The sequence below is a fragment of the Scyliorhinus canicula genome, chromosome 15 (assembly GCF_902713615.1).
Source record: "Scyliorhinus canicula chromosome 15, sScyCan1.1, whole genome shotgun sequence".
NCBI lineage: Eukaryota > Metazoa > Chordata > Chondrichthyes > Carcharhiniformes > Scyliorhinidae > Scyliorhinus > Scyliorhinus canicula.
The window spans coordinates 8,535,094-8,552,857 of record NC_052160.1 but is presented as its reverse complement, the minus strand read 5'-3'; the positions used below and the strand labels follow the sequence as shown (position 1 = coordinate 8,552,857).

The window sequence follows — 17,764 nt, the reverse complement described above, 5'->3', positions numbered from 1 at the left end:
ATATCCTGACAAAAGTTTCAAGCATGCCTGGATATTGGTAACTAAAGTAAATTCAATTATCACTAAACGCCTTAAATGGAGGTGGAGCTTATTTTCAGAAAATAATATTGCTTGCTTAACTGCCTTAATTGGTGTGGAGTTGAAATTCAGCTGCACAATATGAACAACAAATGTATTGATACCCACTAATTTAATAAAAGGATTGAACTATTTATTTCAAGATAGGTTACTATCATATTGACAAATTAACATGTTTGCTACTGATATCGCACATGACAGTTTTGAGGCAAATGTGCGATATTCAATTATAGCTTAATAAACAGAACTTGGGCCATGCATAGTAACGGTGATTACAGTAAGCATGGGATTTCCACCAGCGGTAGCACACTGCAATTAGCAGGAAATGTGCAGTAATCACAGCACAGAGGACAATCTAGACAGAAATTATTGGAATATTGGGAATTACATACTTAACCCACAAGTGTCACTACGAAAATAAGTCTCATGCATTGAAATTGAATAGTTTGCAGAAGTGTTGGGTACAAAAGCTTCTGTATTTCCTGGTAATGTCTGAAAACCTAATGAAAATGATTACTAAACCCATAGAAATAGCAGCAAGGTGCCGTGATGGTTACATTCAATAGAGGCTCACATCCTGCCTATTCTATATCACACATCAAGTAATGTTTCAATTTCCAAACAATTGCAACTTATGGGCTATTAATGGTACATCAGAGCAACTCTTCACTCACAAATATGCTTGCCTGTAGATGTCTCAGTCATTGATTAATGGATTTCTTTATTTTCTATCTCACATATATACATACAAGTAACCGTTTTGCCATACAAAATACAGGAAGTCCCATAGATCTCATTACACGTCAAATATCCTGATAACGAAATATTCCTGATGGTTATTGTGTCTTTGCAGCTGACACTTCCATTTCCAATCTATTCGAAGGATGCCGTTTAAGAACAATTACTTGGTAGAAATGTATTTTTTCAACTTGTAATTAACAATTTTATTGGTTGGTAGGTTGATCCAGTTTTTCTGACTATATGTTCTTTACAAATAACTGGGAATTTTATTTTTTGAAATAGTCAACAAGTCCTGCCATCGTTTTAAAGATTGAAAAATGAGGATCTGCTCTGAGATTGTCGCACCGTCTGCACCCAATTCCCCCCAATCGGCACTCCTGACCAGCATTTCGTTTCTGGTTTGCTGACAGACCCAATGCCCTAAACTGCCATCAATTTGATGTAAATTGACATACTCAATCAAAAAGGCCAAACGAATGGATAATAGAAGGAATGTGAACGTCGCTGATGCTCTTTAGCGAGATTCAGATTGACGCACAATCTTGCCCTTTGCTCAGCAGCTAACCTATATCTGAGCAAAGTTGAACAAAATGTCCCATTCTCCAGCACGGACATCCTTCAAATTGAAGAGCACAAAAATAATCATGTTTATTAAAACTGATGAACAAAATAGAGCAATGATCTCAGTGTTGCATCGTAGCATCTCATTAAAAGGTATCAGACCGCAGTGACTGTAATAGCTGAACAGCAATGTGTCTATTTTATTTATGTTGAAGCTTAATAGCATTCTGACAGTAACACCATAAAGAGCAATGACTTGCACTACCAGCAGCGATTACTACAGTTGCTATGCTATTCTACATTAGTGTTGGTAACAGCGGCTTGCACACAAAAGTAGTAGTGATATACTGTTGTGATTATGTTTAAGGAAAAAAAGCTCCAAAATGGTGATGTTCATCGTTATATGGATCAGCTTCCTATGATAATCAATCCCATACCCATCTGGTTCTTCACAAAAGCATTCCAACTATCATATATCCACAAATTCTCTGACTCAAACCTGGCTCTGATTTGATACCACTCGTATATCACACTAATAATACATGAGTTTTAGCCCATACAGAGCCAGACGCCAGCTGTAAAGGATCATACTTGAAGGAAATTCAACTTCTGTCCACTGTGTGCTTCAGTTAATGCTTTTATATCACACATATAGATTGGTTATCAGTGGTTTCTTTGTAAGTAATTACCCCGGACACCCTCCCCAACCTCGGGGTTGACAGATCCAAATCTGGTTCAGTGACTGTGTTAATATCCTCTCCCATGATCAACCGGTGTGAATCCAGGTCCCACCTCATGAACTCGGCATCATCCCAGTTTGGGGCATAAACATTCACCAAGGTGACTGGCCCTCCAGCTTCCCACTCACCATCATGAACCCACCCCCCCCCCCCCCCCCCCCCCCCAGAATCTGCCTCAATATTTCCCACCTCTAATGCCACCCGTTTGTTTACCAGCACCGCCACTCTCCACGTCTTCATACCTAATCCAGAATGAAAGACTTGCCCGACCCACACTTCCCTTAGCCTAGCCTGGTCCCCAATCTTCAAATGTGTTGCTTGCAAAAACGCCACGTCCGCCTTCGAGCTCCCCAAGTGCGCGAACATACACGACCATTTGACTGGCCCATTCAGTCCTCTCACATTCCATGTGACCAACCTGGTCGGGGGGGGGCTCCCCTGCCGATCAATAATATCCTTTCCTGGGCCGGACCCCGGCCTGTGATCACGCGACCCTCCAGGCTCACCCTCGGATGTCCACCGTCACCACCTCCTTTCTTGCTGAGCCACAGCAACCACACCTCTGTTAGCAGCCCCTCCCCCCCCCACCTTCTCCTGAGCAAAACAATAATCCCACCTCCCTCTACTACACGTACCACCTGGTCACCCCCCCACTCCGTTCCCGTTAGCTCACCCGCCCAGCTAGTCAGGCAGGTCCTACCCATGGTGCCTAAACCTCCTACCTCCCCACTGATTCCCCCCCCCCCCCCCCACACTCGCACGCCTCCATAGCACAAACAACAATGAAATAATAAAAAGATGCACTCACCCTCCACGATCCCCAAGCGTCCCGCCACAGAACCCAACAAAACATCTCACAGAAGAGATATTCTCCCATAACCAACAAACAAAAGCCAGTAAAAATGAAAAAGGCAAAGAAAACCAACATCGCCACACCCCCTCCTCCACAGTTCAATATCCAGCTTCCCCTGCCAGTCCATTGTCTCTTATAAATTCCATCGCCTCCTCTGGTGTCCCAAAATAATGTTCTCGGCCGTTGTGAGTCACCCAGAGGCGGGCCGGGTACAGCACCCCAAACTTCATCCTTTCTTCAAAAAGGGCAACCTTCACCCGATTGAACCCGGCTCTCCTCTTCACCAGCTCCGTGCCCAGTTCCTGGTACAGCCAGTGCTCATTGCCCTCCCAGTGCACCTCCTCACCTGCCTTGCCCAGCACAATATCTTCTCCTTGTCGAGGAATCAGTGGAGCCGCACCACCATCGCCCTCGGCGGCTCGTTTGTCTGCGACTTCCTCACCAGTGCCATATGAACCCGGTCGACCTCCAGGGGCCGGTTGAAGGCCCCCTCCCCATCAACTTCTCCAGCACCTTAGCTACATATGAGCCAACGTTCGCACCCTTGATGCCTTCGGGCATCCCCATGATTCTTATGTTTTGTCTCTGGGAGCGGTTTTCCAGATCCTCCACCTTCTCCTTTAGCCGCTTCTGGGTCTCCTGCATCGTTCCAATCTTGGCCGCTAACGAGGTAAGCTGCTCCTCGTGCTATCCTGCTGCCTCCTCCACTTTCCGAATAGCCTGGTCCTGGGTCTCCAGCCTCTGTTCCACCCAATCAATTCCAGCTTATAGTGATTCCATTGCCTTGGCTCGGTCTCCCTGGGCTTCCCTCCTCTGCCGGCTGAACTTCTCATTTAAGACGTCCACCAGCTGCTCCATTGAGCACTGGGACAGGCAGGGCTGACCCTTTACCCTCCGCCATCTTGACCTGTGGCCCACGAGGAATTTCCTGCTCCAACAGCCCCCTTCTTCTCGACCCACTTTTGGTTCGTGGATCCATCCACCAGCACCACCGGTGGAGTTTCACTGTCTTCAATCGCCTCCACACCTCTTTCCAGCAAACCATCTGCCCAGCAAATGGGGAAAAAAGGACCAAAAGAATCTGCCTCGGGTGGGAGCTGCCAAATGTGCGACCGCTCACTCCATGGCCTCCATCGGACGTCACTTTGGGTAAATGTAATTGTAATTTTTCCTACCACAGTCACTGAAGTTCGAGGGAAGTGACTGAAAAATACACAGGACTGGATTCACCGTTTTCGAGGCTGGATGCCGTGGCTTGTTACGATGCCAAAATCGGCTCCGAAACCTCACCGATCCTGGGCCTAGTGGGGGCCTAGCAGCCGCGCCGGGTAAAACTCCCGGTACCCACAATATAAATGGCTGGAGAATGGCTGGGTCCGTGGCCGCGCATGCGCACGGCGACGACCTGCAGTGGTCATACCATAAAACATGGCGCCGGCCGTGAGTGGACACAACCAGGCAAATACTGCCCCCCCCCCTCCCCCGGCCACCCCCTACCAGTCCCGCCAGCTCTCGAGGAAGCCCCCCCACCCCCGGCCAGCTGCACGGCCCCCGACCGACTATGGCAGCGCTGGACACCGTCCGCAGCCACCATGCCGGATTCCCAACCGTTTAGGCCAACGTGTCAACCACATGGTCGGCAACGCGGCCCATTGGGGGAGGGGCATCGGGGGAGGGCTTTCCGATGACGCGCCAATGCCAGTCGAACGGCGTGCGACGCCATGGTGCCATTTCGGAGGGGGCGGAGGATAGAAAACTGGTGTCAAACCGGCGCCGCCCCCGATTAGGGCATCGGAAGGGATTCTCCACCCGATTGCCGATTAGGATATCGGCATCGGGTAATGGTGAATCCCGCCCATTATATTGCAGCATAAGGATCATATCATATAACAAAAGAACTTGCCCATCAATCTTCCAGCAAGTGGCAGATGACAACACTGAGACGTAGTAACTCTATATCACAGACTACACATCATTCTCCAGCCATTACAAATCCATATGGAAAAAAATCAGTTTGTTGTTTTAAATTTATAAGGGGGCACAAACCAGTAAGTTAATGGAATGAGTGCATAACAAACAAAATAGATGGAGGGGTTTAGTAATTTAGCAAAGAGCAAATGACTAGAAATCTCTAACACCCTTCGGCAAACACCAGTTATGTTTCCTGCACCTCTCAGCTGCTCATTTTGTAATAAATCACCCTGTTCCACCTTGGTCCTCTAAAAATAACCCATGCGCAGATTCTACAGCGTGGCCCTGAATTGATTCATTTCCTTACTTCTTGCAGATTCATTAAGCTGTTCCTTGCTCTCTTGGCTGATCTCAATTATTAAAGCAAGCAGGAAGAGAGGAATTTCAGCTTCGTCTCCACTAGTGTTCAATCAGCCGTTAACTTGTTAAAGAAAGACTGCGCCGTCGATGAACGGATAGAAAAAAAAAGTGTTGGGAAATGTAGGTAGAGGGGATCTGGCACGGACAGACCAGTATGGATCAGTGCCAACCGATCCCAGGCCCACATAAACAGGGAGGATTAGTGTCAAGGAGGGCAATGGCTGCAAAAGATCTGCCAAATCCAAAAATGGTGGTTGATACGAAGGTGATTTTAATAAGGACAGTCCATACCGGGGGCGGGATTCCCCGACCCCCCCGGCCAGGTCGGAGAATCGCGGGGGGGGCAACGTGAATCCCGCCCCCGCCGGCTGCCGGATTCTTTGGCGCCGGGGATTTGGCAGGGGCGGAAATCGCGCCGTGCCGGTCGGCGGCCGCTGGTAGCGCCCCTCCCTCCCGGCGATTCTCCGGCCCGCGATGGGCCGAGTGGCCGCCCGTTTATGGCCGGTCCCGCCAGTGTATGTTATGACGGGTACTTACCGGCGGGACCTGGCTCTGCGGGCGGCCTTCGGGGTCCACGGGGGGATCTGGCCCCAGGTGGTGCCCCCATGGTGGCCTGGCCCGCGATCGGGGCCCACCGATCCCCGGGCGGGCCTGTGCTGTGAGGGGCAATCTATTCCTCCGCGTCGGCCGCTGAAACAATCCGTGATGGCCGACGCAGAGAGGAATCCCCATGTGCATGCGCTGGGATGATGCCAACACACGCTGGCGTCCCGCCCATGCACCAACTCGCGCCGGCCAGCGGAGGCCCTTCGGCCCCAAGCCGGTTGGTCCGGCGCAAACCACTCCGGCGCCGGCCTAGTCCCTGAAGGTGCGGAGGATTCCGCCCCCTCGGGGCGGCCCGATGCCGGAGTTGCCGCTCCGCCGGTTCGCGGAGAATCCCACCCCGGGTAAGAATAGCAAACTTTGGTTTATTTACAATTACGTTATGTTCAACTCCCGGTAGAACCCTACTGGGTCTTTTCCCAGTCAAAGCATTAGAATCTTAGAATTTACAGTGCAGAAGGAAGCCATTCAGCCCATTGAGTCTACACAAGCCCCTGGAGCTCCCTATCTAAACCCACACCTCAACCCTATCCCCAGCGCCGGCCCTAGGGTTGCTGGCGCCCCGGGCAAGCTGAACTTCGGCGCCCTTCGGGCGGGGGGGGGGCGGGGCAGAGGGAGGGGGGGCGGGGCCGAGGGAGGGGGGACGGAAGGGGGACGGAGGGGGGACGGAGGGGGGGCGGCGGACAGAGGGGGGACGGAGGGGGGCGGACGGAGGGGGGGCGGCGGACGGAGTGGGGGGCGGACTGAGGGGGGGTCAGAGGGGCCGCCCTGGGGGAGGGCGTCCACCGCGCATGCGCTGGTTGGCACCGGCCCAACTGCGCATGCGCGGGACCCGAGTCTCTGGCGCCCCCTAGCACATGGCGCCCCGGGCGACTGCCCGAGTTGCCGGTACCTTGGGCTGGCCCTGCCTATCCCCCAACCCAGCAGCCCACCTAAATTTTAAGGGCCAACATTATATACGCAGTTGAATGGAATTCCCCCACCCCTCAGCGGGGGAGCTCGTACTCCACCAGCACCACAGGGAAGCTAATCATTCCCACCCCGTAAGTCCCATGCGGGAGAGTACGGTGATTGATCAGCATTATTTCTGGCTACCCATATAAATGGGGAAAAGCCAAGGGGGGTCGGGGGGGGGGGTAACCAACCAATCAACCACTTACTCGACTCCATTCTGGCAAAACCTTCTGATGTTAGGGCTAAACCCAATAATTACCCATCACAAGATAAATTTTGAAAAATTAGAATTACATTTGATAAAACAGGGGGGGGGGAAAGCCGGCATTAACCTGCTGCTATCGGAAAGGAATGGTAAAGGTTACGGAGATAAGGCTAAAGGATTGGGACTAGGTAGAATGCTCTTTCAGAGACCCAGTGTAGACCAGAGGGGCCGAATGACCTCCTTCTGCACTGTAAAGATTCTGTGATCCTGGGTGTGACACATGCTTCAAACTTTCCTGTTTGAAGCGGGAAGGGCCTGGTCTTCTCTGCTACCAGGGCAGCTCAAAGGCGAGGAATCCTACAGCGAGTAACTCACCTCCTGACCCCCCAAAACCTGTCCACCATCTCCTGACCCCCAAAACCTGTCCACCATCTCCTGACCCCCCAAAACCTGTCCACCATCTCCTGACCCCCCCCCCCCCCAAAACCTGTCCACCATCTCCTGATCCCCCAAAACCTGTCCACCATCTCCTGACCCCCCAAAACCTGTCCACCATCTCCTGACCCCCCCAAAACCTGTCCACCATCTCCTGACCCCCCAAAACCTGTCCACCATCTCCTGACCCCCCAAATCCTGTCCACCATCTCCTGACCCCCCCCCCAAAACCTGTCCACCATCTCCTGATCCCCCAAAACCTGTCCACCATCTCCTGACCCCCCAAATCCTGTCCACCATCTACAAGGTACAAGTCAGAAGTGTAATGGAATACTTTCCACTTGCCTGGATGGGTGCAGATCCAACAACACTCAAGAAGCTCAACACCATCCAGAACAAAAGCAGCCCCGTTTGATTGCTCCTCTTTCCACAAACATTCAAACCCTCCACCACCGACGAACAGTGGCAGCCGTGTGTACCATCTACAGGATGCACAGCAGTAACTCACCAAGGCTCCTTAGGCAGCACCTTCCAAACCCACGACCACTAACATCTAGAAGGACAAGAGCAGCGGATACCTGGGAACCCCACCACCTGGAGGTTCCCCTCCAAGTCTAGCGGCTGGTTTAGCACAGGGCTAAAGAGCTGGCTTTTAAAGCAGACCAAGGCAGGCCAGCAGCACGGTTCAATTCCCGCACCAGCCTCCCTGAATAGGCGCCGGAATGTGGCGACTAGGGGCTTTTCACAGTAACTTCATTTGAAGCCTACTCGTGACAATAAGCAATTTTTCATTTTTTCATTTCAAGTCACTCACGACCCTGACTTGGAAATATATCGGCTGTTCTTTCACTGTCGCTGAGACAACATCCTGGAACTCCCTCCCTAACAGCACTGTGGGTGTACCTACGCCTGAAGACTCCAGCGGTTCTAGAAGGCAGTTCACCACCTTCTGAATGGCAACCAGGGATGGGCAATAAGTGTTGTCCAAACCAGCGACGCCCACATCCCGTAAATGAGTAAATGATGGGCAGTATTGACGTAGGCTGCACTTTCAGTTAACTGAAAAGCGTACTACAGGTGCCTAAAGCAAGTTTCACGGCCAAGGAGGTGATAAGAAAGAAGCTAATGTTTAAGATGTTTTACCTGTTCCTCCAGAACTTGTTTTGTTGGTCATACCCAACATTTTCAGGTTACAAAGATCGGGTTTCATTGTTGACCTGCAAAAGCCCTCCTTCTCTCAGAGATGAGCTGATCCAACTTTTGATCCGAGTTCATGAAGACAAGTGGAGAAAAATTGGAGTTTAATTCGAGTTCCCATTCTATCGTCACAATATTGTGATGATAGTGATATTGTGATGATGTGCGTGCAGGTTATCCAAGGCTGTTGTATTAGCAAGAATCCCCAAACCCTCCTGGCCAAGAACCACAATCGCAAACTCACAATTCCTAGAAAAGTGGTACAGTGCATCTTGGTGATGTCGTCATCGTGTATGCAAGGCTAAAATGTTCCTGCACACAGTTCCTGCCTGTTGGAGTTGTGGATATGCTGAACGAGAGCTCCAAAGGCAGAACGTGGATTAAGTGGTGAGCAGCCTGCTGGGGAGAGACATGGAAAAAGGGAATAGAAACAGAAAAAAAAACAGTGATCTCATCCAGCAGTAAACCTGTTTGCAGGGGTTTTTTTTTGACAAAATGATTTAGAATGCTATCATAATGGCAGGGAACAGAGGCTTTAACAGCTTCCGGACAATAATGGATATGTTCTTTGTCGGTGTGATTCGTCTGTCCTTTATGAGGAATTGGCACGTCTTCTCATTACTGTATGTACTTATTGGAATAGAAAGTAAATATGTTAATGACCCCAACTTTCACCTTTATGGGTGCAGGTGGATATTTGTGGGAATTAATCTGCATAAACTCACCATATCCACTCTGCACCTGTCATTACAACACATATGTCAGAATTGCTGCGTCTAGCTAAGTTAAGGCTATTGACGAGTGTGCACAAGGTAAGGGTCACCTTCATCAATTATAGGCACGATTTTCCTTTGAGAATTGGGAAACGGAAATGGGGATTGTTTCCAGTTCCAGGAAAGGCCTTCATCGGAAAATGGTCACTGACTCTGTCACAGCAGCTTGGGAATGGGTTTGGCAGCTCGCGAACGGCTGAAAGGGCTGGGAATGGAGGCAGGATTGCTCAAGAGCAAGCCCGCTTTGAGCAGCCAACAGGAACCATTACTGTGGCCTCCAGCTTGAAAAATGCCTCAGGAGAGGCAGAGGCCTGAAACCCAGGACGGGTCAGCCCTTCAATGTGCAGATGTGGACCTGAAGGATCTCCTCAAGGCAGTGAGGGAGAGGAGGAAGGTCCCTATCCCAGCGGAGGGTGGACGGAGGCCACCCCTCCCCCCCCAGTCCAAGCAGGCAGGGATGGAGGTAGCTCAGCAGAAGGAGTGAGGTGTGCAGAAACTGGGTACGTAAGAACTAGGAGCAGGAGTAGGCCATCTGGCCCCTCGAGCCTGCTCCGCCACCCAATGAGATCATGGCTGATCTTTTGTGGACTCAGCTCCACTTTCCGGCCCGAACACCATAACCCTTAATCCCTTTATTCTTCAAAAAACTATCTATCTTTATCTTGAAAACATTCAATGAAGGAGCCTCAACTGCTTCACTGGGCAAGGAATTCCATAGATTCACAACCCTTTGGGTGAAGAAGTTCCTGCTAAACTCAGTCCTAAATCTACTTCCCCTTATTTTGAGGCTATGCCCCCTAGTTCTGCTTTCACCCCCCAGTGGAAACAACTTCCCTGCATCTATCCTATCTATTCCCTTCATAATTTTATATGTGTCCGAGGGGGAGTCATTGAGGAGTCTTGTAGCTGTGGGGAAGAAGCTGTTCCTGTGTCTGGATGTGCGAGACTTCAGACTTCTGTGCCTTCTGCCTGATGGAAGGTTCTGGAAGAAGGCAATGCCTGGGTGGGAGGGGTCTCTGATAATGCTGTCTGCCTTCCTGAGGAGTGAAGACTGACACAAAAAACCTGCTCAGTTCCTCAGCCATTTCCTCATCTCCCATTATTAAATCTCCCTCCTCATCCTCTAAAGGACCAATATTTACCTTAGCCACTCTTTTTTGATTTATATATTTGTAGAAACCTTTACTGTCTGTTTTTATATTCTGAGCAAGTTTACTCTCATACTCTATCTTACTCTTCTTTATAGCTTTTTTAGTCGCTTTCTGTTGCCTACTAAAGATTTCCCAGTCCTCTAGTCTCCCACTAATCTTTGCCACTTTGTATGCTTTTTTCCTTCAATTTGATACTCTCCCTTATTTCCTTCTATATCCACGGTCGATTTTCCCTCTTTCTACCGTCCTTCCTTTTTGTTGGTATAAACTTTTGCTGAGCACTGTGGAAAATCGCTTGGAAGGTTCTCCACTGTTCCTCAACTGTTTCACCATAAAGCCTTTGCTCCCAGTCTATCTTAGCCAGCTCTTCTCTCATCCCATTCAGTGTGAGAAGACGTTCAATAACCTGATCACTCTCGCAAGGTGAGTGCAACTCCCAACCCTCAGGACAGACAACTGGGTATTCACCCTACAGCATACACACCAGCTGGAGAGCCTGAGAACACATGCTGCTCTTGAAGTGGGAGGAATGTGTACCCAGGGCATTCACTCAACCCTCAGAATGCCTCAGAGTCACAGTGACACCGAGGAGTAGTCAGAACAGAAACATACAGCTTCCAATGAACTAGAACATTGGCCATAGAGGCCAGCAAAGCATAATCACACTCTCTTTCCTTGCAGAAGAAATTGGCTCACGATTCCCACAAGAGGTGCATTGGAAAGACTCAACACGTGCAGAGCCTTCAGTTCCCCAAGACTAGTTCTCATGACCCCCTCTTGCATTGCCCACAGATGCAGATGTCAAGACAAGAAGCGGACCTCCTAATAATTACTCACAGCTTTTCCAGGAGAGGACTCCGGCTTCACATCAGCCTGCTCTGCAGAGAGTGGGTTACCAGATTCTGGTCTGAGCTTGCATCAGTCCTTTTCTCTCTCTCTCGAGTTGGTTCCCATAGTGTCATTTCGGTGAGAATTCGGTTTATTTATGGAGAAAAGAGAGTGGTGAAAAGAGACCGCTTCTCCCTTCACTGCCAAAAGTGAAACTCAAAGCTCCATTTCCCTGGGAAGAGAATCAATCACCACCTGTTACTAGGCAGAGCACCGCCTTTTAGTCCCATTCATTGCCCACATCAATCAATCCGAGTCATCGCTTGTCAGTCTAAAGCAGCATAGATTTCTGGATCTTCCTGTTCGTGCAGCATCTGGGCGGCATGGTGACACAGTGGGGGTGGCAAGGTGGCACAAGGGTTAGCACTGCTGCCTCACAGCTCCAAGGACCCGGGTTCAATTCTGGCCTCGGGTGACTTCCTCCCACAGTCCAAAGATGTGCAGGTTAGGTGGATTGGCCATGCCTAATTGCCCCTTACTGTCCCAAAGGTTAGGTGGGGTAACTGGGTTATGGGGATAGAGGTGGCGGCGTGGGCTTAAGTAGGGTGTTCTTTGCAAGGGCCAGTGTAGACTCAGTGGGCTGAATGGCCTCCTTCTGCACTGTAAATTCTATGATTCCTCTGTGGAGAGAGAAACGCTTCTGGTCAATGATGATTTATCAGAACTGTAAAAGCAATTCCGATGTTTGGACGCCACTTTTGAAATTGCAAACGTAGTATTTTGGCCACTGCAGCATGGAATGAATATCACAGCTTTTAGAAGAGTACGGAACTGGGAAACCAGTACGATTAAGGGAATGGATTATGATGAACCTTATTACGATGACTAAACTGAGTATACACTCATTAGAAAAGAGATGGGTGGGAAGTTTTATGATTGGAGTTTTGGGATTCTAAAGGGACTAAATAAGGCAGGTGATGGCGAGACAGTCGATTTTGAGTGTCCTCGCCTGGCAGTATTGGTTGAAAATCACATTATCCTTATTGCCCTATTGGCAATATGGCCGGCTCCATTGTAGAAGGGGTCTACAGATGGGCTTCCAAAGTGCTTTCCTGCTTTAGGCAGGCCTCATTTTTAGGCCTTATTTAGGCCTCTTGAAGGTAAACATTCAGTTAGTTCTGTGTGACAAAAACAATTTGAGCCATTGCCGCCCAGGACCCCCCCCCCCCCCCCCCCCCCCCCCCGCATTGTTGCGATTGTGATCCCAATTGAAACCGGAGCACCCGGAGGAAACCCACGCACACACGGGGAGAACGTGCAGACTCCACACAGACAGTGACCCAAACCGTAATCGAACCTGGGACCCTGGAGCTGTGAAGCAATTGTGCTATCCACGAGGCTACCGTGCTGGCCGACAATCTCTGGGAACTTGTACTTCCCCCGTCACTCCTCAAAATTAGCGAACCTATCACCAGCAAACAAGCCACCAAACCGCTCTAACGCTTCCTCCCTCCAAGCCCCGAAGGGCGAATCCAAAACCACCAACACAAAATGATGGTTTCCACAAATTGGGGTCCGCACCGCCATATCACCCAGTTTAAAGTGCCATTTAAACTGTCCCCATATTTTCAAGATAGCTACCACCACCAATTGGCAGTCCAATTCATCGCAGAAAACAGAAGGGAAGCCGTGACCAATGTTCTCGAACTGGTGTCTTTAAAGTCGCTCCTCTCGATCTGCTCCCACATGGACACCGTCCCTCTATACCACCCCCACTCCATTTCCATGTTCGACACCTAATAGTAGTGTAACAGGTTGGGCAATGCTAGGCCCCCTTTATAAGAACCCCCTTCGGACACATGAGTCCTGCCCACACAAATAAAAGACAAGATCATCTTGTTGACTCCAGCAAAGAAAGATTTTGAAAGGAAAACAGGAAGCACTGAATCAAAAATAGAAATCTTGGGAGGATATTCATTTTGACCGGCTGAACCCTCCTCCCCAAAGTCAGGGGGAGTTTATCCCATCTCTTTAGGTCATCCTTCACCGCTTTAACCAGGTCCCCAAAATTTATCTTCTGCAGCGAGGCCCAGTCATGGTCCACCCGAACACCCGGATAACGAAAACTGAACCTGGCCAAGCAAAAAGGCAACTTCCCCAGGTCGCCTCCCCTTCCTGGAAGATTCACCGGAAAGCATTCTCTATTACCCAGGTTCAATTTGTACCTCAGAAAGGAGCCAAATATCTCAAGAAGCTTCATTACCTCCTCTGCTCTGGGGAGAGGGGCCATCACATACAGCACAGGTCGTCTGCATATAATGACACCCTATGCTCACCCCCCCCCCTCTCTATCCCCCTCCACTTTAACGATGACATCAATGCCGTGGCCAGAGGCTCAATTGCCAAGGCAAACAATAGCGGGGGCAGTAGACACCCCTGTCTCGTGCCTCTCCTCAGTATTTTGAATTTGAAGCGTTTGTGTGGACGCTTGGAGTTTGGGCCCTATACAGATCCAAGATAGAAATCTGGGCCCAAAGCCAAACTCCCCCAAAACTTCAAATAGTCCCACTCCACTCTATCAAACGCCTTCTCTACATCTAATGAGATAAGCCCCTCTATTTCAGGGGATGGAGCGGGGGAAAAACCAACATTAAGCAACCTCCAAACATTGGCCGGCAACTTCCCTTAACAAACCCCGTCTGCTCCTCTGATATGACCCCTGGGTGGCAGGGTTCCATGTGTCTAAGCCAAAAGCTTTGCACCTACGTTCAGTAATGAAATGGAGTGGTACGATCCATACTCGTCTGGTCTTTATCCTTCTTTAATAGCATGGAGATTTCTGCCAGCCACCCCCCCCCCCCCCCCCCCCCGATAAAATGTCAGCTGTTTTTTTGCTGTCATCAGATAACTAAGCCTTCCTGGGAAAAACACTTGTTGATCTAGACTCCATTCCGTAGGTGCAACCCAAACAATTCACTTGAAATCTATTTGAAGCCGCACCCATTGTGCTGATGTCACTCCAGGGCCAAGAGTTCTTCCAAATTCAGTAGAATACACTCAGACTCAAAATGAGTGGAAATTGGCACAAACAAGTGAAAATCATCAGAGGCCAAGGAAACACCAAACCCTCACCAGCATATTTCCTCTCTTGACTTCCAACTTATTTAACCATCATTCATGCACGTCAGGCATAGCATTTCTAAGAACCTACAATTAAGGTAGCCTTTCAAATTTTAACGTGGCATATTTTGTCAAAAATAGCATTTAAGGAAGCACATAACAGGAATCAAGTCTCAGTCAGGATAATTTACTTAAAAATGATCCAAAAAATTGTAATTAATATACTTTTGCTCCCTGCTGCATCTGAAAATCTACAGTCAATGTTGAGGGACCAATGGACAAGCGCCATTAGAGAATACTTGCATTGGAGAGTCCGAAGGCATGCCCAGTTCTGTGGGCGGAGATTCACTTGGATGCAGAGTTTGATGGAATATTGCGAAGGGTTGATGAATCCCGGGCATATTGTAGCGAAATGTACAACTCACTCATGCCTGAAATTCAATGATCTGTTCGGCTTCTTAACTTGTTTGTGCCCAGATTACCCTGATGTCCAAGAACAAATGCGGGGGAAATTTGAGGCTGTCATGTTTAATGAAAATGATGTTTTTGTGCCTTTGGTATGTGGCTACAAATCTCACACGTAGGATTTTCCCAGTGCTGACAGCTTTGTGTTACATTGCTCAGAGCGACATGGAAAACCCCAGTAGGCACAATGCCAATATTTAAAAGTGGCAGGGCGTAAAATATGTTATAACAAACTCTAACTTTTTTCATTTACTTGTAAATGACAGAGACATTTTGACATGTCAAGATTCTAACATATTCTTTGATTTGACTATCAGAAAAACAACCAGATTTCTTATTATAATTCACCTTCCAAGCTCACGATCGCCACTGCATAGACTGACATGGGCGGTAGCTAGATGAGAACATGACCAACTCCAAGTTTCCTTCCACGTCCCTCGTACACCATCACTCCTTAGACATGTATCTCTGTTCCTTAATCGTCACCAGCTCGAAATCCTGGAACCCCCTAACTAACAACATTGTTGCAACACCGTCAGCATGGAAATAGCAGAGGTTCATGAAGACAGCCAACTCCACCATCTCAAAGGTAACTTGGGATGCTGCCCATGTCTATGATGTCCACGTCCCAAGAATAAATATACAACAGTGAAAAGAATTCCAATGACAACTTTGTCTTCATTTCTATTACACAGAGTTACAATTAGCCAAGTCATTTCCCCAACATTTCCATTCTAAAAGATTACAATAGGTCCAATTGTTCCTCATATACTCACCCTATATCGAATTTCTTTGGACTAAATCAAACCTCATTCACTCCCATTATGTGGAAATCCAATTGACCAAATCACTTTTCATTCATTCCCATTCCATTGAAACACAATTGGGCAAATGGATTTTCATTATTCCTATGATACAAAATTCCCGATTGAGACATAGACGTTAACGGCATATCCCTGATTGGAGTACAGAAACGCCCCCCCCCTACCTATGCAATAACTTATTGAAAAATATCAGTCCAGAACACGTCAGTCATTTTTCACACATTAGCAGCCACTGTAAGAGGTGTATGAGGCAGAATTAGGCATTCAAAAATCCATTGGGTTCAAATTCACCAAAACCCATATATCACAAATTCCTACAAAAAGATCAATCTCGAGAAATCATTTCTCAAGCATCACATTTCCCGGCAAAATGTATTCATTTTAATCCGTATTGACTGCATTAATGATTTTTAACATCTCTAACTTCAATCTATAGCTAAAAGATTCATTAAGTAAATTTTCCTCCAGATTTGTTAGGTTAATTTGTATTTGATAGGTTTTGTTAAATAATCGTTAGTTTGACCCTCTTTATATAGTATATGATATGGAACAGGAATGTACAAATGCACTGTATAGGCTATATGATAAAATCAAGACAAGAGCACATTCATGTTATGGGAATTCTAAATTAAGAGGGCTCGAGTTATAATAAATTGACACCATGGTTTTAGGCAGCGCAAGTTTTTGTGAACTTCTGTTCAATTCCAAGAAAACCACCCCTGTTAGTTCAGGTAGGAGTTACTTTCCATTTGAAGAAGCACCGAAATAGTATTATTGTGAGAGTTTGTGACTCCATATCCTGCTCTCGGTGAGTAGCTGCAATTGACTGCTCTCCTGTCCTAGATTTTTCTCCATCACTCTGTCACTGCACTGCATTCCCCGTTTTGCTTTCTCTTTTTCATTCCTTTCTTTCCTCAAACCCTTATTCCTCACTCCCTTCCCAAGTTATGTTAATACTGTGCATCCAGCCCCCTTCATTCCCCTTCATTTTTTTTGTGCTTTTCCAATTTCTCATTTTCAAATTCAGCACTTCCCGCCTCTCATTATCCTCTCCCTTTCTGAATAAGGTGCTGTCAGTTTAATAATCTGCTGCCTGACTTCCCCTTACTTTTGATTTTTCTGAGTCCCATCTTGCTTTCCTGCATCTTTGCATTCGCTCCCCCGGCTCCAGTGTTTGCTCAGCACTGATATTAGCTAATTATTCAGCCAGACAAATAAAACTCAAATGCACCATGTAAGATGTGACTTGTGATTCATTAATATGTGATGACATTCAGAGTGATGAAAGATTGACCCTGGAGTGAGATGATCCAAGTGAGGGAGGGTGACTAAAGACATACTGACCTGCTCCTTTATGAGCTGAAGCAGAGAGCTTCTATCCATATACAACCGTGAGCTTGCTGCACACACACCAGGCAAGAATTCTCTGCCTCTCCCAGCACTCAGACAGAAGCACAGGCACTCAAAGGCACTGAGGATAGCTTGCAAGGCAGTACCGATCCAGGCCCTCACTGCACAACGTCCTTCAACAGCCAACATCTACACAACAGAATGCCAACAAGCTCCTAGAAGAGATGCAGCCAATCATGTCCAAACAAATTCAGAGTGAGTGACATGGCTCGAACGTTTACTGTAGGATTTTTCGCCCAGCCTTCTGCCTCAACAGCTCCCCCTGATGAGAGATAGTGAGCCTTACTCGAACATAATTACACTTACAGCACTGATACAGAGACTGTACAGCCACGCTGCTGCTCTGCAGAGAATCAGAGAGGTACACAGCATCTTAACGACTCCAATATTAACCCTTTCCTTGCTTCAAAATCTTTTACATTTTGTTTCTGAAGTTGCTGGTATGACGTTACCTTATTTCATCAGTGTTATACACAATTACACAAACATCCTAAA

General features: G+C 48.1%; 1 protein-coding gene across 3 annotated transcripts in view; it reads right to left on the bottom strand.

Moving 5' to 3' along the window:
* The window catches only part of rhbdl1 (rhomboid, veinlet-like 1 (Drosophila)), a 230,785-nt gene extending 213,387 nt beyond the window's left edge, over nucleotides 1-17,398 (bottom strand). For 2 of the 3 annotated variants that reach the window (XM_038820817.1, XM_038820816.1), the window contains exon 1: nucleotides 15,812-15,920. Coding sequence is in view for 1 of the 3 variants with exons in the window: in XM_038820815.1 (XP_038676743.1) it covers nucleotides 17,204-17,398 (195 nt within the window). In the remaining 2 variants the exon portion in view is untranslated. Of the gene's footprint in view, nucleotides 1-15,811; nucleotides 15,921-17,203 lie in introns of those variants that run through there. The other variant, XM_038820815.1, reaches the window with a different exon arrangement.
* Between the last annotated feature and the right edge of the window lie 366 nt (nucleotides 17,399-17,764).